At 37.2% G+C, this 21,046-nt stretch overlaps 1 protein-coding gene across 6 annotated transcripts in view; it reads left to right on the top strand.

Moving 5' to 3' along the window:
* The window catches only part of CCDC85A (coiled-coil domain containing 85A), a 195,801-nt gene extending 183,710 nt beyond the window's left edge, over positions 1 to 12,091 (top strand). For 2 of the 6 annotated variants that reach the window (XM_060117437.1, XM_060117438.1), the window contains 3 exons: positions 2,534 to 2,653; positions 6,111 to 6,209; positions 10,469 to 12,091. In XM_060117437.1, coding sequence (XP_059973420.1) covers positions 2,534 to 2,653; positions 6,111 to 6,209; positions 10,469 to 10,558 — 309 coding nt within the window. In that variant the 3' untranslated portion in view covers positions 10,559 to 12,091. The remainder of the gene's footprint in view (positions 1 to 2,533; positions 2,654 to 6,110; positions 6,210 to 10,468) is intronic. The other 4 variants (XM_060117433.1, XM_060117434.1, XM_060117435.1 and 1 more) reach the window with 2 other exon arrangements.
* Positions 12,092 to 21,046: the final 8,955 nt, after the last annotated feature.

Genomic DNA, 21,046 nt, shown 5'->3' on the forward strand with positions numbered 1-21,046 from the left:
AGTAGCATATTTTTAAAAATACTTCTGTGAAAAATGTATTATTCGATGGAGAATATGTATTGATGGAGCCCAAACTCCAGGTATTGGTCTGATTCTACTAATAAGCACATAGAAATCTAACCTTTTATTTCATAGTAACTAAATAAGATGTGATAGAATGAGGTGCTTGTTTCTGTTATAATCTAGAAAACTCTTTAGCACCTGTTAGTGTACAACTTAACCAGCATTCAGTAACCTTTGCGGCTTCACAAAAACTACATACAATATAAACCTTGACCTTTCTAGTGATTACCAGTCCATGGCTCACAAAGCAAGTTTGAGGTAGAACTTTAATCCCTGAATAAGTTTTTCTCCACTGGGTAGTTTCTATTGTAGCCTTCATGATGATGATGATGATGATGAAACTTCTTTAATAAAAGAGTATGTTTTTCTGAACAGACAGGACTCTCAAGTTTAAACAATGCTTAATTGCCCAGAGGATTTGATTTAGGGAAGCTACTTATCATTGATTTCAGAAATTCTCTTAAACCAAAATACCCTGAAAGATAGAGGTCCCGTGCCCAAGGAATAGCAAGCTAGAATTTGACATGCCTACCATTTTGCCAGGTCTGGGGAGGGAACCTTTGAAACAGAAGGGCTGGGCAGAAAAGGATTTGAAAGGAAGAACTGGAAGGGAGTGTATCCCAGAGGGGGAAGGATTGTTGCCCGCCAAGTTAGATTACCAGTCAGAGGAAACAGCACGGCAGTGGTGGAGTCTAAATGAGAGGGTTGATGTGAACTCTGTATAATCTCAGAAGCCTTTTCCAAAGAGTTCATAAGGGTGATACCAGTAGGAAAGAGACTAGTAGAGGATCAGAGCTTTTCAGGGAAGAAGAGCTTCCTTTACAACTCCTTCGCTTTGGAAATATTTGATCTCTACAAAGGAAGAGGATGCCCAAATTTGGTGGGGGGAGTGTGTGCCTATTATTAACCATCTTTAAACTTCAAATGGTTTCCTTTCTATTATTTGTTTTGGGTACTATTATGTCTGATTTGATCCGAATTACAAATACAGCAAAACAAATATTAAAAACATTTTTTCCCAGAGGGGGTTGGGGCTATAATAATTGTATGTTCTGTTCATCACCTGATGTTAATTTCATCATTAGTTGCAACGGCAGACAGAAGCTGGAGAGGTCACCTAAATGTCAGATTCCATGGCTTCCTCTCCCTGTTGGCTAGTGAGGGCGGGGGCAGGACTTGACCTGATTGCATTAGGAAAAGAACATGGCCTCAGTTGGCTTGTGAGGTGGCAAGGATAGCCTTCAAGGACATAGGAAGAAAGGACAGTGATAAGGGAAGAGAGATTTTCCAAGTCGCATATAAATAATCACCTTTGTAAGACTCAACGGGAAGAGTTAATTTCTCTACGAATAGTGTTGTTGTGTAAAACCCGTACCTACAACCTGTGCTCAGCTTCTCCCTCCCGTCCCCAAAATGCACAACGTAGAAGCTCTCCTGTAGGTGCTGGAAAATTAACGTCCCAGATCACTGTTGTTTCTTCCTTTCATGATTTCACACATGATGCACCTTCCGTGGCTCCTTCTTGGGGAGTTAGATTCATAGGATCAAGTTAAAGGGAATAGTTATTAATCTATTATGAAAAAAAATCTGTAGATTTGTTGATGGACAGAAATTAAACTCTCTCGGGCCCCAAAAACAGGTTTGGGCAATTCCCATTAGACTGTTTTTGCTAGGAGGATAGATCACTGCTGTTCTTTTTCTTTCCTGATCCATTAGTGTTTTTCCCAAGGAACCCCTAGAAAAAGTGACATTTTTTACTTTTTCCCGGTTCCTGTATGGGTGATTGTGACTCTCACAGGTCAAATTAATAATGCCCAGGTTCTGACTTCTCAGCAGTTCAGCTGAAGAGTCACTAAACTAAAAATATATAATTTGTGACCTGTTTTGTTTTTCAGTTTTTAAAAGTTCATAAAATAAGAGAATTCTTGAAGAAAGTGTTGAATATGGTTCAATCTTTTTGGGAAATGTTCCACCATAGGTCTTTCCCTCAAAGAAGAGTTTTATAAGGGACATCATTTCTTGAATGCAGCAATATGCATTTGAGAAATGATGATGTGTCTGCATTTTCTGAGACATATGGAATATGGCATTTGTCTTGCTGAGTGAGCATGTTTTAACTCAGCTGTGGAGTAACTCACAAATTCCCTACTCTTCAGTATCTTTAAGTTTCAAAAATCATTCTTGAAATGTTCTTAATGGGCATTCCTTAGGGGGCACTGCTCTCTTCGGTAAATCAGAAGTGACATCTGGAAATGCATAGAGATGGCTCTTGGTTACTTTTTTTTTTTTTTTCTGCTGGTCAAGCAGCAAGTGTCTTCCAATTAACAGGTTGATAGCATCTTTGGACAGGCTAGAAAAAATTAACAAAATGGCTAATTCTTGTTTGGCAGTGAAATTGAATATTGAATGACATCTCTGCAGTTATAAACGACCTTTGTTTTAATAACAAAGTTGTTGATTTTCTACTAAGGGTTCTTTTAGGTTGTCATCAGGGGCTGATGGGAGTAACAGTTCACCCAACTCTCCAGCTAGCTTCAGTGGACATACCACACCTTCTCAGCAGCCTGAACCCGTGGTACACTCTCTTAAGGTAACCAACTGTGTACAGCCATTTATCCAGTACTTCAGTTGTGTTGTGGCTTGTTCGCTATAGTCTGGTAATCCTCACGGTCTTGTTTTAACCATAGATACTTTATTTTTTGAGCCCTTATGGTGTAACTTTTTTTTTATCTTAAGTTTTAAAGTATGGTTTTAATTTTTTAAACTAATAGTGGGTTTGAATACTTATGGTTGAATTGAATCTCTAGTTTTATCATTTTGTTTTGAGTAATGTGATTCATACCTATCTGCATCGAAATTGAAGTCTGATGTGCATGTATATCCATATGTGTAAAATACTGTTACAGGTACTTTCTGTGCAATGTTTGTAGCATGGATGTCTTCAAATATAGGAAGTTAATAGTTGGCCAAAATAAGTAAAGATACCATATTTTTCTTTTTGCAACTGAAGTACGTTTTGCAACTTACTGAAAGTTTTCAAATAACCGAAAACCTATTCTGTTCACCATTAAATAGAAATTAAGTCTTCAAACTCTAGTTAATGCTTTAATGCTTCTTTATAGAGTATTAGAAAACAGATATATGGTCTTATTCATGAAGATATTTTATTTTTTGCTTATACTTCAGCTTCAGCAATGACTTAAAAAAAGATTTGGCTGAAATTTATCATTTATTTTTCTTTACCAGTAATGAGCTTTCCAATAAGTAAAATTAAAAATAAGCAGCATAAATATTTACCTCTCTGAGAAGAAATGGCAGGCAATAAAAATCATCTTAAAAACTGAGACAGTTCCTTGAAGTTTCATCAGTTCCAAAGTATAAAACACTGTCCTCCAAATTATCTATAATTCCTAACATGTAGCCTTGGTCAAACCTTTCTGAGCCATAAAGTAAGTAGAGTGCTTCAGTCCTGCTTTTGCCACATGGGTTTCAACGACTTTTCTAAAATTGTTTTGGTGTCAGAATGATTTATCAACAGCCTGATGATGCACTCTTGTGAAGGAGACCACACTTTCCTTGGCATGCAGAAAGCAAAGAAGTAGATGAGAACTTCAGAATATTTACTTGACTTGAGGATGATTGTTTTAGCAGTCGGTTTAGCTCCCTTGTTATATTTTGCTGTAACTTAGATGAAATGAGTTTGCTTCTCTCAAGCACATACTGATTGGGCACTGCCCTGTGTCTGGGCTGCTGGTTTATCAACTGGCTTGCTCTCTGCGACAGCATTTGGATACTGTTTAGTACAAACAGCATGCTAAGGAAGCTGTTACTTTAGCGTAAATCAGGCACTAGCGATCTGAAAAGCATTTCCGAAATGGGAAAACGAAGGAGTGGCTTCAATCCTGTAGTATTAGTATCTGCACATACTCCAAAGGCAACACGCTGCCCTGCTTTCCAAACTGTTTGAAACCTGTTTAGCCTGTTGCCTTATTCAATGGCAAGTGCCATTGGAATCAGATCAGTGCAGTGGGTCACATTGCCATCATTCCCAAATTTCTCGAGGCAGCTGTGTTAGGATGGCCTAAAAGGAAGGGGAGGGCAAGGAAGAGCTGTTCAATTTTCTCTGAATTCATTCTCTAATTTTCACCTAAAATTTTATCTCGAGAGGAAGATACTATGTTATAATCAGAACACGTTAAGTGTCCTCACTTGGCCGATGGGTAATGCCAAGCAACTGAAGCATCTTGATTGGGTAACTGGAAGCTCTTGAATATAGAATACATTCGCTTCCATGAGTTGAAACAGAAATATGTGCAAACATAACCTCTGGGAAATGCATCTTCAGAACATCTCAGTGTAAAAAAAGAAATGTAGCCACTCAACATGTTTTGTTTTTAAAAGCTACCACTGTAGAGCTGATTTATATCATAAGATTGTTCTGTTCTGAAAGGAATAGTCAAGACAATGGCTCCTTTTCTTCTGATAAGTTTTTTAAAATGTCTAGGCTTTAATAAACTCCATGGTCATAGCTGTGGGGAAAGCGTTGTTGTAAGTCAGTGTGAGGAGTTAGCCCACTTGTGATACCACCACATTTTTCTTGCTTAAAAATTCCTAACTATTAGCTAGAGCTTCACTTCATTTAGTAGAAATTAACTGAATTTAAGTACACTTCTCTGAGGTACATTATAAATCGAATTTGTAGGCAAATGAGCTTGTTCCAGGAGTTCTTTAAGTTTGCTGTGAATATCCACTGAGCATCGTCAGTGATTTCCTCTAAGTATAAAAAAAATGTGAACTGACTCTAATATGAATTGAGTACCAGGGTGAGGCTTTCATTTACCACTGTCATATCCTTCTTTAAAGAAGTAGTACCTACATAGTAATAATGGCCAGAAGCTTTGAGTTAATGAGAAAGTAGTTTGTGAGATTATTTATTACAGATTTGAACTTGGGTAAATATCGTTGTAGTCTCAGTATCCATGAACTCGACATGAAGGTCCCACTTAGGGCCTAAGTTATTTATTTTGGTCCACCTGTTCATTGGTGCAAATTCTCAGGTGACATCTTTAGGTGTGGCTATCAGCACTGACTATGACAACAGCAGAACCAGGGAGTTTAGCAATGTTACAGTTCAGTAACAGTTCAGTGGATTACACAGTTCAGTACAGTTCAGTGGATTCTACAGGAGCTTTTAGAAAAAGTGTTTTTTTATGCTACATCAATGATTTGATTTATAAGCTGATGTAGAGAAAAATAAACAGCACTCAAAGCGAAAGTTTTGCCCTCTTTTTTACTAAAGTATTGACATGAAAATTTTAAAGACATTTTGAACAGAATTTTATTCTCAATCCATTTAGCGATAATTTAGAGAAGTAGAACCTAAAATTGTTTAAAAGCATCTCATTCCCAGATGAAAAAATGAAAAATATTTAGTGTTGCTCAAATATTTTCACAACTGGGGAGCCATTGCCTCTCTTTGCTTCTGTCAAAGAGCTGTGACCATAGTCCTTTCCTAGGCACCGGAAACACGTCCAGGCAAGAACTGTGAGGTCACTGGTGTTAATGTTAACAAAAAGTTCTTATGCTACATATTCCAGGTTTTGACCAGTTTCAGCTGTGACTATTATCTTTTTTAGTCATTTTTTTCTTTAGGCCGTGTCTACATATCATCTGGACTGTTGAGCAATATAATTAATTACATGACAGTCTTTACAATGGGGCAAGAATTATTGACTGTCTCCAAATGGTTGACAGTCAAGTTTATCTTAATGACCAAAGTAACTAAATGCATCTAATCATTAATGAATTCAATTGACTATTAGTGATACAATAGATTGCTCTTAATGGCCATTTGAAAATCAAGTAGGATTCAGACAGCTTTCAGATCAACTCTTTTAAAAGATTTTGCCATATGCTAATCCACTCTGATATGCAGACATGGAGAAAACTAAAGGTTTTTACAAAGTGGAGCTCCTTGATGATTTTTATTCATAACTAACAAGTTTTTTTCCCATGTGAAATTTGCTTTTCTTTTTCAACAAATCCAGGTCTTGGATGTTCAGGAAACTATAGATCGTCAACAGGGTAAAGAGTATGAACATGACCTTAGTGAGACAGAAAAAGCTATAGTCAGAGAAATGTGCAATGTAAGTTTAATGTGCTTTATTGTGTATTCTGTGTTGAAAACCTCATCATAGCTTAGTTACTGCTTCATGAATACCTTCTTTTTAAAATGCTGGACAAATGCCCTTATATTTTTATGTGAAAGTAAAACCAACCTTCCCTTGATTTTCTTTAGTAAATTTTATTGCAGTTTTATTAACACAGTAATCATGTTGTAAAATATTCAGGTAAGCAAGAATCAGCCAATTCTGTGTTCCAGAATGAAGTGTGGAAGTTTTTGAACAAATTTTCTAAAATGTTACTAGTTTTGATAAAATAACTCAGTTTCCATTTCATAATTTTCCTTAATTATGTTTAAAAACCTGTGTTTAAAAACCTGTGATAAACAAAAAAAACACAGCCTTCTTTAGATTATTTGTAACTATACTTGGGGAAAAAAAAATCACCATCTTAATAGGTAATATTTGCTTAGTTCTTCTGCATATGATATGTGTGCTCCTGTCATGCCAAGCAGTATCTTTACCTCTCAGTGGTTGATGCAAGCTCAAAATAGTAAGAGGTAGATAGATATGAACTTAAGAGATAGTTAGCTACACAGAAATCTACCTTATGAAGTCATAGAAAAACAGTTTAAAAAAAAAAAGACATGCTATTTTCACAGTGCACAGCCTATGTAATCATTATTGTCATTTAGATTTGATTAACTGAATTTTAGTTTAGTAATATGCTTGGATATATCATTTGATCAAGAATATAATTTGTGAAGCTTGTTAAAAAGCTAAGTAGAATATGATTGGGGAAGACATTTGTTAAAAGCAAAAATTCACGGCCGATTATTTTAAGCACTGATTGGAATTGGCTTTATACTGTATTTTTATCCCTGTAGTCTTTGTTCATTAGGGTATCAAAATTGCTTGGAAATACCCTTCAGCTTTAGGCTATTAGGACCAGATATCTCATTTATGTACCTCCCTAAGGTGTTCCTGGAATCCAGTAAATGTTAAATTAAGTCCCATGGGCATTTTAACACTCTTGCCCCAGCACATATAGGCTCCTGCTTGCTTGTGTTGTGGCCGTTTTTCTTTCCTACATATCTGTTTTTGTCTGCTTTCAAAAGGTCATTGCTTCTAGATGTCATAATTTCCTAAATGCATCACTGTTCATCTTCTGTAGCTTTTTGCCTGTCCTTAAGGTTTTCAATTTGAACATTTCCCTCAGATAAATTTTAAAGTTCAGACATTAGGAATTGTAAAACTAGAAGGGACCATAGAAGGTCACACCTCCAGTGGTTCTCAGAGTCATATGAGGCTCCTTCATAATTCAGAAGTCTGGGTCTCACCCCAGATCATGGGCAGTTGGGTTAGGAACTCCTAGGTAAGAACCCCATACTTGCATTTTATATTTGAAGAAACTAAGATTCTGAAACTAAGTTACTTGCCCAAATTGTTCTCTAATGAACAGTGAAGTCAGACGTATACCCAGATTTTCTCTGAGGACCAGCCCTTTCCACTTTCCCAAGTGTAGTTAATCTAGGCACTGCCATTTTCTTTCCTCAAGAATGAAAATCAACGTATTGGGCTGCCCAAAAATTTCGTTTGGGTTTTTCTGTAACATCCATCAGAAAAAAACAGAACAAACTTTTTGGCCAACCCAATAGCTTGCAGAGGAGACCATCTCCATTGTGCTTAATGGCAGAATTTCTGTAAAGAAACAGAAGGACTGTTTTTGAGGAAAGATTTTTAGATATTAGAAAAGTCATTTCTGAGTCATAGAAGTGACCAACTAATGAACTGGATCTTGATTAGTTTTGCATTGATTTTTGTTCGCCTATATTTCCAAAAATCCTTCATTGTCCTCTTCATTTACCTTCAGAAGTTTTCTAGGTCATCTTTTCTAACTGTCTGCTTTTGTCTTTGATCACCGAAATTTGGGGAAAAAATGTAGTTCAAATCTGATTATTAGCACTCTTATATTTGGAAACTATTAAAAGCTAAGAGAAAAAAGTGTTGATTTAAAATATTTGTGTCACCATGGTAAGTTATATCAATATCAAAAACACATAGCAAATATTGGAGATTAAAGAAAAATACAGATTGTGAGACAGTTTCATAGTTTCTAAGAAATAACTTACGTAAGATTATGAAACCTGTTAGAGGAACTATGTGCTTTTACAGTAACGTCACAGAAACGTAAAGCTTTCTCATAATGTGATAGCTGTTAAAAGACTCAGAAAGAACTTGTTTTATCTCAGTCTCTGGTATTCTTTCTGGAGATAAGGTGTTAACATCTATACAATGGAAAGACTCTTCTTCACAGCACCAAGTGCTTTTATTCTCTTCCCAAGCTATACCCCAAACATACACTGCCCTCTAAGAAATAGTAAATCTATCTTGTAGTAATGGTTTTATTTTAGGTTTTTTTATTTTAGGTTTTCATTTCCTATCCCATCTTGTCAATTCCCTGAGAACAGCTGAAATACTTGACTGATCATCTCAGATACCCACCTGTTCTGCTTTCAGTTAATGAGTCACTACTCTGTGTCCGCCTTAATATTCTGTATCCTTGGCTTATTTCAGAGTTCTGCCTTCTCTGAGTTTCCTTTCACCACATAGTAATTTCAGGGTTAAGGCTCATTGCATTCTACGTTTGAATACTTGAAGAGGGGTTGCGCTTTTGAGTTGTAATCATCTACTGCCTTACGTCCCTGATCGTTTGGCTCTATCCTCTGCTTCTAACCAAGACATCAAAGCATTCTGGGTAGATGTGTATACCATTTAAGGGCTAGAAAGGCAAAGTCCATAGAGCATCCCTTGGCTTCCTGATTCAGAATTTGTGCCTCTTCAGTCAGTGTACTGAGAAATGACACTTTCCTAGCTCCCTTGGGTACAATTTGAGCCATCCATTGCTATATCATTCCTTTCCAAATAGTTAAGGACCATAACTACAATTCCCTTCAAATATGACAGAATATCTCCACCACAGAGTTGTGCCTGCTAAACCAGAGAGACTAATAGTTACATGGGCTTCAAAATGAAGGTAGATAGAACCCTATATATTCTTATGTAGTACTCTGAATAGTACTTGGCTTCCCTGGAATATCTGCTCTTTTTTTTTTTTTTTTTGCGATATGCGGGCCTCTCACTGTTGTGGCCTCTCCCGTTGCGGAGCACAGGCTCCGGATGCGCAGGCCCAGCGGCCATGGCTCACGGGCCCAGCCGCTCCGCAGCATATGGGATCCTCCCAGACCGGGGCACGAACCCGTATCCCCTGCATCGGCAGGCGGACTCTTAACCACTGCGCCACCAGGGAGGCCCTATATCTGCTCTTTTTAAAAGAGAAAACAGAGAAACACAATCTATAAATAATTAATGAGCCAACGGGTTTGTATTCATGTTCGAGCAATGTAAATTTTTGTGGAATTAATCAATCTGAGCATAATCCTAATAGTGAAACACTCTAAGAGGGTTATGACTTACTGTGTGTGTTTCCTAATTAATGTTAGTATATTGGTACGTCGTTGTTGAATTCAGTAACAATTACTTATTATTAATCTCACCTTTTGCTACTGTCCCTTTAAAATGGCCCAATTTTTAGCATATTGTATCTATTTTAGTGACTCTTGAATTTATTCTTATCTTTTCCCTGCGTCTGTATGCTTTCTGTTGTGGTCATCTGAGATTCCATATTGGGTAGATAAGATTTATGATAACTGAGGCCCCCATTTTGCAGGGGAAACCAGGGAACTCTACCACTGACCCTTAAGGCTACCACCTCAGGACTTTAAACCACTATGGACAATGAAGGAGCGTTTGTTCTTAGCTATTTAACATCTAGGTATCCCTTATTTTAGAGGTATAATATAGGAACCAGGATGATTTTGCTCATGTGTTCTTAATTCTGGCTAGATATTAGAATCATGTTGAAAGATTTTACAAAAGAAATAGATGACCATACCTGTTTGAGAGTAACTCCCAGTGAGCAGTGTGCAGCTAGAGTTGAGGACCACCCTCACAGCTCGTGTAAGCTGGCCCATCATTCTTTAATTCTGACCCTGGTTGCTAACAAAGCGTAGTAGTCCCATCTGTTGAGCAGTTCTTGTGATTTAGGAACTTGCATCACATTTCATTTTGTGTTTGTGTTTGACAAAATATGTGAATATTTTGTCTCTTGTCTTATATTCCTTTTTGTCCCTCTCATAGATTCCCGCTTAGAAAAAAACATACACATGTCTTTGTGGAAGAGGGCAATTAAGATGCTTACTTTTTTTTCTTCTTTTCTTAAGGTTGTATGGAGGAAACTTGGAGATGCTGCAGGTTCGTGTCCTGGAATTAGGCAGCATTTGTCTGGAAACCAGTACAAAGGACCCATGTGAGAAGGACTCTCTTTCAAACATGACATCACCACTGCCAGAGAGACAGAAGAAAAGAGTGGATTTCCACAAACCTGGACTCATGGAATAACATGGAGTGATTGTACATGGCACATATTTTCCCTCTAAAATCTTTAGTATAACTGAAGTTGTATTTTGTCTCTCACTTCAATGTTCACAACAGTCCATCTCAAACAAGGTAGCTTTGAAAATCACCATTTTGGTACCAATATTTTCATTAGAACTAAAAGTTTTTGACTCTTCAGATCGAAGATTGTAATTGGGAAACCTGCATGATTGGAAGAGTCCAGTAGAGCCTCTGTGGTTTTGATAGAATTGAATCATTGCATATAATGGTGGGAGTGTTCTACCATATTGTTCAAGATAAGAGGTGGTTTCCAGCTTCCCAAGTTGGAGAGTTGGTCACCTATTTTAGTTAATAAAATACTAGTTCCTGATGCATAATTGATTTGAACACAAGATAAGATTAGGTTTCTGGGATTTCGTTTTGACTTTTGAGGTGCTAAAAATACCACATAAATTTTCCTTACCAGATAGGAGGGTAGCAAGACTTTGTCAAGTGCTTATCAGCAAGTACCATTTATTTTAATTGATCAAAGTAAATATATCTTTTCTTTTCATCTTAATGTATTGTTCATGAAGACACATCTTGGGAACATATCAACCTCCATCTTCAGTGTATTCATTAATGTTAATATTAACAGTTTCAATTAAAGAACAAGCAAACAATTTTTCTAAGTGTTTCCAGCTGTGAGATGTCAATTTCTACAATTTAATTTCTAGACATGCTGTTATACTTAATAAACTTTCTGTAAACTTTAAAATATTGCACTGCATTTATGAAAAACGCTTTCTTAGCCTACAGCAGTTATCTAACATTTTATGAAACTGACGCATGTCCTTCATTATTGAAGCTAAAAGCTCTTGTTCAGATTGCTTGAGGTTTGAAAAGGAGGTGTGCTAGCTTTGCTTAGTTTTCCTTATTTTTGGTGTATATATATATATTATATATATATATATATATATAAAATAGACTGTGTGTGTTGGAAATGCTATGATAGGTATTTTGTGTTTATCCAAATGCAACGATAGTTTCTTGTATGAATGTGCAAGAGGCCTGTGAACAAATGCTAACTTTATATTGTAGTTTAAGATTATAAAAGTAGGAATGCAACAATTCCCAGTTTTCTTCTAAATTACTCAGATTTGATTCATAGCAGATATTCTGTTGTTGCTCTTGTTTTTAAACAGGCTCATTACACATGTATTAATTGTCATTGGTGAAGGAATTGTTACACTTTTTTGAATGTTATTGTGATGAAAAAGCAGCCCTCTGGTCTCAGAAAATATTTATGAATTAATTTGCTATAGAATTCTCTAATTATTGTAATTGGGTTACCATTTAAGCTTTTCTTTTAAAATGTTATATATTTTAAGAATATTATTACTCTATAAAAGAAAATTGCTATATTTACACCTTCTCTTGAAAAGCTTTCATCTTTAAATTGTTGTATTCCTACACCCTGAAGACATTTAAAACAAGTTTCTCTGCCTGCAGTAGAGCCTGCAGAAGCTAATACAAGGAACACTGGTCTTTTGACAAAATACTTGTGTAAATTTTGATACTGTATTAAAACTATTTTTTTAAAGTTCTGCATAAAATGGAGTATCAAGTATATGTGTTCATCTTAGCAATGATAATAAATTATTTAATCTCAGTGGTTTTTTTCTTCAAAATGTTTTTCCTAAATTGAGATGTCTAATAGTCACTAAATATATTACTCCTGTATGATGACAGTAATGATAGTAATACAGATGATTCATTATCTTAAATATAAGACAAAGGCATATTTAAATATGCTCTTAATGAGGGATCTAATATTGAGATTCCTCAATTCATTATTTTCTAGTATAATGTAGTTAAAAATTTAGAATATTTAAGAATATTTAAAAATTAGTTAAACTCTTTCCCTTGTTCTTCTAATTCATATAGAATAAGATTAAACTTCAATTATTTATTAAAATATTAGTAATCACAAGAAAATACACCAGAGAGAAAATATTAAAGAAATGGAAAACTCGGCTTCTGTATTTAAGAAGCTTATACATTATTGGGGAAAGATAATATACACATATGACCAAGACGTAAATTAGAGAACGCACACACACACACCCTCAGGTAGAGAACTTGGAAATCACTCACACAACTGTGGAACAAGGCTTCCTACACTTAGCATTAGTCTGTACTTTAAATGACATAGTAGATGGACAGCCCAGGGCCTGAATCTTGCTACTGCCCAACATGTTTATCAATAAGAGTGAGTGGCACCCTTCTGTTACATGACCAGTTTATTGGTTTATGATTTCATTTTCCCTGGAACAAAGGTTAATTTACATACCTTAGTAGATGATCTTCACCAGCCTCGAAGCTGATTGTCAGTCTATCAGAATCTAAGCTTTTTAAATTAATGCTTTGTAAGTTTCTAGCACATGCTCAAGGCACTACAGAAAATTTAGATGATATGTGACATCCGGCAAAATGCTGACAGTCTAATTGGGATGACTGTTCGACAGTTAACTTTTAATGAATGCCTTCCACTACCATATGAGTAAACACACTTTGGTTCCTCACTCAGGATGCTGACTGTTCAAGAAATAACATGGAACCGTAGTATCTTGGATACCAGCAGAAGCTTCCTCTATCCTTGAGATCTAGATAAGGTTGCCTCAGACATCTATTTTCATCATCTTGAGGAAGTGCTAAGTCTCCTAGTGCCTTCCACTCATTTCCAGAGTTTTCACTCTATGTAAGCATCCTGTTGCCTCATTCTGCTTCACCTCAAGTGCAAACTGATGCTCCATTAGAAATCTTGTCACCCATTCTTGGAAAGGATCTGCCTACTTCAAGCTGGCTTATCAAATTCCCAACAAGCTCAAGACACTTCTATGAGGAATTCATACATTGACTTCTAAAAGAAAAATTTCTCCATCTCATTACACAATTAAAGGACAATAGATCAGATTGAACCATATGAGACTGTCAATATTTGACCATCTTTGGATTACCAAAACAGCATATGGTACAACTTCGTATGATTAAGAAATTTTTGGTGGGAATAAACAATAGAAGTTTGTGTCAGCATATTGAGCTGGAGCAATATCAAGTATGCTTTACTACATGCAGCACTGAATTAAGGACTTTGGCTTAGTGAGGCTGACTTTGGGGCGGCAAGTTCAGCATGTGACTATAATTAGCTCTGTGCATTTGAGACTTATTCTCATTGAGACTCAGTGTCCTGATGTGCTGAGTGGAGATAACATCTATCTTGCTGAGTTACTGTAAGGTTCTTAGTAGCCTTCCTAGTTCCAAAGTTCAATAATCTTGACAGTCCACAAGAAACAATGGCGATCCTTGAAGACATAGGAGCCTAGACCCGTGAGCTGTGGCAGTTTATACCATTAGGCTAGGGGAAGGAACCACAACACTGAAGGGACTCTATCTACCACACAGATTCTAGCTGCACATTTGTACTTTCAAGCTCTGTTCTTGACATATCATCAGCCTACCACAGGCCTTGCTATGACCAATCACATATTGTGATTTTGGAAATGGAGAAAAAGGACATGTGTCTGATTCTCATACAGGAACAGTATGTTTGAAAAACAATTTCTACAACCATTTAATTCTGTATTTGTTTTTCATGTCACTGTAGGCATAATACTTTCAATTCAAAATGGCAGAATGAGTACCTGCTGCAGCTTTCCCCTCTTGCCTTGAACCCTAAAAATGATTGAAAAGCTACTTAATAAACTCATAATTCCAGTAGAACATAAAAAGTACTGTAATCTGTGGACCAGCAATGATGATGAATTCTTGAAAGAAAGGAGACAAACAGTATCTTGTTGAAGAATGGATCCATAATTCAAAGTACATGATGGAGGGTATTGTTTAAAAAGGAGGCGTGGCTGCAAGGATGTTTCAAACAAGGAAGAGTTTGATACACGCATTGCATGGAGATTCTGGGATAATTGACAATAGCCAGACGTTTTGACTCCTGCACATAACCTTTCTCTCCCTGGGTCAGACACAGAACACAGAGATAATTACTCACAGGCTGGAATAGAGAGTAAGTATGACTGAATCAGAGACACAGTGCAAAGTCCTTGGATTGGTAACACCCAGAGGAAAAGGGACCCTCTGTGCTCAGATCCTTAGCTACTGATACACCCTGCCTAGAAGTTTGTCCCACCACCTCCTTTGCACTTAATTTAGAGAGGCTGAAGTATCTCCAAAACCCAGCGTCCTGACCTGCTTCTTTAGGCAAGTGGTAGAATAAACACAGCAGGCTAATAGGGAAATTTCAATACTAACATGAGTATATAACCAAACATCACCCAACGTTTCTCTCACTGTCTTCCATTTCCTTCATCCTTCCTTCCTTCTCTTTCCTAGTTGTTTTCTAACTGCCCTATTTTATGAGTTTAAATGTTAAAGGTACTTCAAAACCATCTGGAAGTAAGAATAAATCATAAGTGAAATATAGTCTCATTTAACTAAAATTTAAGAATGTCTCTTTAAAAAACAATATCCTCTCATTTTGCATAAATGTTTCTCAGAGTTTTGATGCCCAAGTTATAATTCCATTTGGTCTTATTACCAAGAAGGTTTTCATTTCCTATCCCAGGACCTTTAGTTTTCTAGATCCTGTTCTAAAGTGACAGCATGCAATATACAACATCATACTTGCCATAGCAACAACAGATTCATATGCTAATTGGGAATGCAGCACATTTGTGTTTTATAGAAGCACAAAGGCCTCTAAAATTGGCCTTTGATTCTATGGGCCATTGTTGGGTATGGGCCAAGCTAGATGGGCTTAATACAGCATTATACAAAATCTGTTTTCCCTTTGCAAAAATCTGGGTTAGGTACGGATGGGTTTCTGACAGTCCAGATAACAGTCCCTGGGGCTTTTTCCTTTCTTTTTTTTTTTTTTTTGATAACCATCACCATTCCCCAGGCTCAGTCTAGCCCTACCACTCAATATTGAACACATTGATTGGCTACCCAAGATTCAGTTTTCTCTTTTTCCTAAGACAGTTCTCCTTTGCTGTAGAAAGACAATGCTCTTCTACACTGTCCAAGAGAATCAGGAGAAGTGTTTCCAACTCCATAGCTGAATCTTGGTTATTTTAAGGCCTAGACTCACAAAGTCCATCTTGGCAATCTCATCCTACTTGCTAGTAATTGATTCCGGAAGCCAATCTTCAGCCAATCAGCACACAGCATTCCTATGGCCCAACTGCGGCAACATGGCCTAACAAGGCTCATCTAAATTCCTGGGGAAGAAAGTTTATTTTGTGGGTAGGGGAGAGGCTTTTTTTTTCTCTTGTTGGATATATAAAGAAGAGTCATCTGTTGCAAAAAGCCATATCGGCTGTTATTGAGAAGTCATCTAGAGGAGAAAGCATGCATACAGTTAAGGGTAGGGCCAAGAGAACTGGGGAGAAAGGGAGCTGAACTTTGATTATACCTTGTCTGGAGTCCACCCTGCTTCTGGACTCTCAGAGAGATTCAAATTTTCCTTACTGTTTTTGACTTGGGATTCTTTTACTGACTAATATTGTACACTTTAAATGTTATGAATTGAATATCTGGTCTCCTGATGTAGAAAGTTGCAGGATATTCTATGATGATGGCTTAGTTGTATTGGGAAGAACAAGGAGTGTGTTCAAACAACTGATTCCTCTAACTACTGTCACAAAAGAGAGGTTCTATGTTATCTTTATGTAGTCGAATAAAAAGAAATTAGCAAGAAGGGAGATCAAGATGGTGGATGATGTGGAGCTTATCTCCCCCCACAGACACCTCAAAAATATATCTGCAGGTGGAACAATTCCCATGGAAAACTAACTGGAAACTGGCAGAAAGACTCCTATAAAACCAATGCTGAGGGGACTTCCCTGGCGGTTCAGTGGTTAAGACTCTGTGTTTCCCCACGGACATATGGTCACCTTATCTTTGATAAAGGAGGCAGGAATGTACAGTGGAGAAAGGACAGTCTCTTCAATAAGTGGTGCTGGGAAAACTGGATAGGGACATGTAAAAGTATGAGATTAGATCACTCCCTAACACCATACACAAAAATAAGCTCAAAATGTATTAAAGACCTAAATGTAAGGCCAGACACTATCAAACTCTTAGAGGAAAACATAGGCAGAACACTCTATGACATAAATCACAGCAAGATCCTTTTTGACCCACCTCCTAGAGAAATGGAAATAAAGACAAAAATAAACACATGGGGCCTAATGAAACTTCAAAGCTTTTGCACAGCAAAGGAAACCATAAACAAGACCAAAAGACAACCCTCAGAATGGGAGAAAATATTTGCAAATGAAGCAACTGACAAAGGATTAATCTCCAAAATTTATAAGCAGCTCATGCAGCTCAATAACAAAAAAACAAACAACCCAATCCAAAAATGGGCAGAAGACCTAAATAGACATTTCTCCACAGAAGATATACAGACTGCCAACAAACACATGAAAGGATGCTCAACATCTTTACTCATTAGAGAAATGCAAATCAAAACTACAATGAGATATCATCTCACACCAGTCAGAATGGCCATCATCAAAAAATATAGAAACAATAAATGCTGGAGAGGGTGTGGAGAAAAGGGAACACTCTTGCACTGCTGGTGGGAATGTGAATTGGTACAGCCACTATGGAGAACGGTATGGAGGTTCCTTAAAAAACTACAAATAGAGCTACCATATGACCCAGCAATCCCACTACTGGGCATATACCCTGAGAAAACCATAATTCAAAAAGAGACAAGTACCAAAATGTTCATAGCAGCCCTATTTACAATAGCCCAGAGATGGAAACAACCTAAGTGTCCATCATCGGATGAATGGATAAAGAAGATGTGGCACATATATACAATGGAATATTACTCAGCCATAAAAAGAAATGAAATTGAGCTATTTGTAATGAGGTGGATAGACCTAGAGTCTGTCATACAGAGTGAAGTAAGTCAGAAAGAGAAAGACAAATACTGTATGCTGACACATATATATGGAATTTAAGAAAAAAAAATGTCATGAAGAACATAGGGCTAAGACAGGAATAAAGACACAGACCTACTAGAGAATGGACTGGAGGATATGGGGAGGGGGAAGGGTAAGCTGTGACAAAGTGAAGGAGCGGCATGGACATATATACACTACCAAACGTAAGGTAGATAGCTAGAGGGAAGCAGCCGCATAGCACAGGGAGATCAGCTCGGTGCTTTGTGACTGCCTGGAGGGGTGGGATAGGGAGGGTGGGAGGGAGACGCAAAAGGGAGGGGATATGGGAACATATGTATATGTATAACTGATTAAATTTGTTATAAAGCAAAAAATAAATAAAAAATAAGACTCTGTGTTTCCAAGGCAGGGGGCATGGATTTGATCCCTGGTCGGGGAACTAAGATCCCACACACTGCATGGCATGGACAAAAATGAATTAAAAAAAAAAAAAACAATGCTGCAAGAAAGATACTCATGTATTTGGGTAGGAGGGGAAGAGAAGCATTGGGTCAGGATCTGTGCCCCTTGGAGGGGACCAAGAGGAAAAGAGAGATTGCACAGGCAGACAGTCACCCTGGGTAGTGACTGGGTTGAGCCACAGACTGGGTATCCCAGTCCTGGGGTCCTATGTATAGGTGACAAACCCATTTGGCTAACTGGAAAAGCAATGGGACAGATAGACTGGAGAAGTCTAGACTCCACTCCTGAGGAGTGGGCATGTGCTGGTTTGCCCCCAGGCATGGCAGAGAAAGGTCCCTAGCCCAAGCCAAGTGAATGCTCTGGCCCTGCCCACTCCCTGCCATAGTCTAGCACTAGATCCAGGGTGGCCACAGCAGGGGAAAAATGCCACCATGGGCTTTGTATGAGCAGAGCCCCGGATGCCTACACAGGCAGAGCATTGGACCTCTGTAAAGCACACAAGCTCTCCTTGCTTCAGCATTCCCCTCCTTTGGGGCAAAGGTCCCAGTGTGGGGAGAAGGAAAACCACACAATTAAAGCGAACAGAGCTAGCTTGAGCCTAACTCTCAGGTCTTCTATTGTAGCAACTTGGGAGAAGACCCACACCGCTGACAGGGCAGTGATGGCCACTGAGCAGAAAGGAAGTCCCGCCTCACACCCCTCTCAGACTCTAGCTCTTCTATCACCAGCCACACCCCGTACCAAGGTGATAGCTGCCAGCACTCCCTGAGGAAAGACATGACTGGCATCCACATCAAATTCAGCCCTATCACCAAGGCATTGAGCACATGCAGTTTACATAGGTACACTCCCACATAAGAACACCCCTTCAAGACCAAAGGAGGTAACTATTTCACCTAAATTCATAGTTAAATAAAATGAAAAGGGAAAGGAACTAAGATTAATTGAAAGAGCAAGAGAAAACCTCTGAAAAAATAATGAAACAGAAATAGGCAATGTACCAGAAAGATAATTCAAAATATTGGTAATAATATGGCTAACTGAATTAGGGAAGAAGATTGGTCTAAATACAGATTATTTTCATGAGGAACTAGAAATTATAAAGAAGCAGCAAACAAAAACAGATAATTCAATATGTGAGATTAAAAAACATACTAGGAACAATGAATAGCATACTAAATGACACAGAAGAATGCATAAATGATCTGGAAGATAGAATAATAATGGAAATCATCCAATCAGAACAGCAGACAAACAAACGAAACAATATGAGTACAACATATGAGATCTCTGGTATAACATCAAATGTGCCAACATTTGCATTATAGGGGTTCCAGAAGGAAAAGAGAGAAAGAAGGGTTTTGAAAAACTGATTGAAGAAATTATGGCTGAAAACTTCCCCAACCTAAAGAAGGGAATAAATATCTAGGTATAGGAAGCACAGAGGTCCCAATCAAGATGAACCCAAATAGACCTATACCAAGACATAATTAAAATGGCAAAAGTTAAAGATAGAAAGAGAATTCTAAAAGCAGCAAGAGAAAAAGTCATATCCAAGGGAATCCCCATAAGGCAAATCAGTGTGATACACCACATTAACAAAAGGAAAGACAAAAACCACCTGATCATCTCAATAGATGCAGAAAAAGCATTTGACAAAATGCAACATCTATTCATGATAAAAACTCTCACCAAGGTGGGTATAGAGGGAACAAATCTCAACATATAAAGGCCATTTTTGACAAACCCACAGCCAACATCATACTTAAAAGTGAAAAAGCTTAAAGTATTCCTGCTATATTTAGAAACAAGACAAGTATTTCTACTCTCACCACTTCATTAAACATAGTAGAAGAAATTTTAGTCACAGCAATAGAAATAAATGTTATCCAAATTGGAAAGGAAGAGGTAGAACTGTCAGTATTTGTAGTTGACATAATACTTTATATGGAGAACTCTAAAGTCTCTAACAAAAATCTATTAGAACTAATGAATGAATTCAGCAAGGGTGTAGGATACAAGATTAGTATACAGAAATCTGCTGTGTTTTTATACACTAATAATAAATTATCAGAAAGAGAAAGTAAAAAAAAAAAATCCTGTTTAAAACACATCAAAAGAATAAAATACCTAGGAGTAAACTTAACCATGGAAGTGAGACACCTATACTCTGAAAACTATAAAACACTGAGGAAGGAAATTGAAGATGATACAAAGAAATGGAAAGATATCCTATGCTCTTGGATTGGAAGAATTAATATTGTTAAAATGGCCATACTACTGAAAGCAATCTATAGATTTAGTGCAATTCCTATCAAAATACCCTTGACATTTTTCACAGAACCACAACAAATAATCTTTAAATTCACATAGAACCACAAAAGACCTCAAATTTCCAAAGTAACCTTGAGAGAAAAGAAAAAAAATTGGAGTTATAACCTTCCCAGACATCGGACAACAAAGCTACATTAATCAAAACAGCATGGTACTAGCACAAAACAGATATATAGATCAATGGACAAGAATAGACAGCTCAGAAATAAACCCCCACACATACAGTCAATTAACCTATGACAAAAGAGGCCAGAATATACAATGCAGAAAAGACAGTTTCTTCAACAAGTGGTGCTAGGAATACTGGACAGCCACGTGATTAGAACATTCCCTCATGCCATGTACAAAAATAAACTCAAAATGGTTGAAAGACCTAAATGTAAGAATGGAAAGCATACAACTCCTAGAAGAGCACATATGCACAACACTCTGACATAAACTGTAGCAGTATTTTCTTGGCCCAGTCTCTGAAGTCAAGAGAAACAAAAGCAAAAATAAATAAATGTGGCCTAATTAAATTTAAAAGTGTTCACACAGCAAAGGAAACCATCTAAAAAAAAAGACAACCTAAAGAATGGGAGAAAATATTTGCAAATAATGCAACCAACAGGGGGTTAATATCCAAAATATACAAAC

This window comes from Mesoplodon densirostris, chromosome 14 (genome assembly GCF_025265405.1).
Source record: "Mesoplodon densirostris isolate mMesDen1 chromosome 14, mMesDen1 primary haplotype, whole genome shotgun sequence".
In the NCBI taxonomy this organism is placed as follows: Eukaryota; Metazoa; Chordata; class Mammalia; order Artiodactyla; family Ziphiidae; genus Mesoplodon; species Mesoplodon densirostris.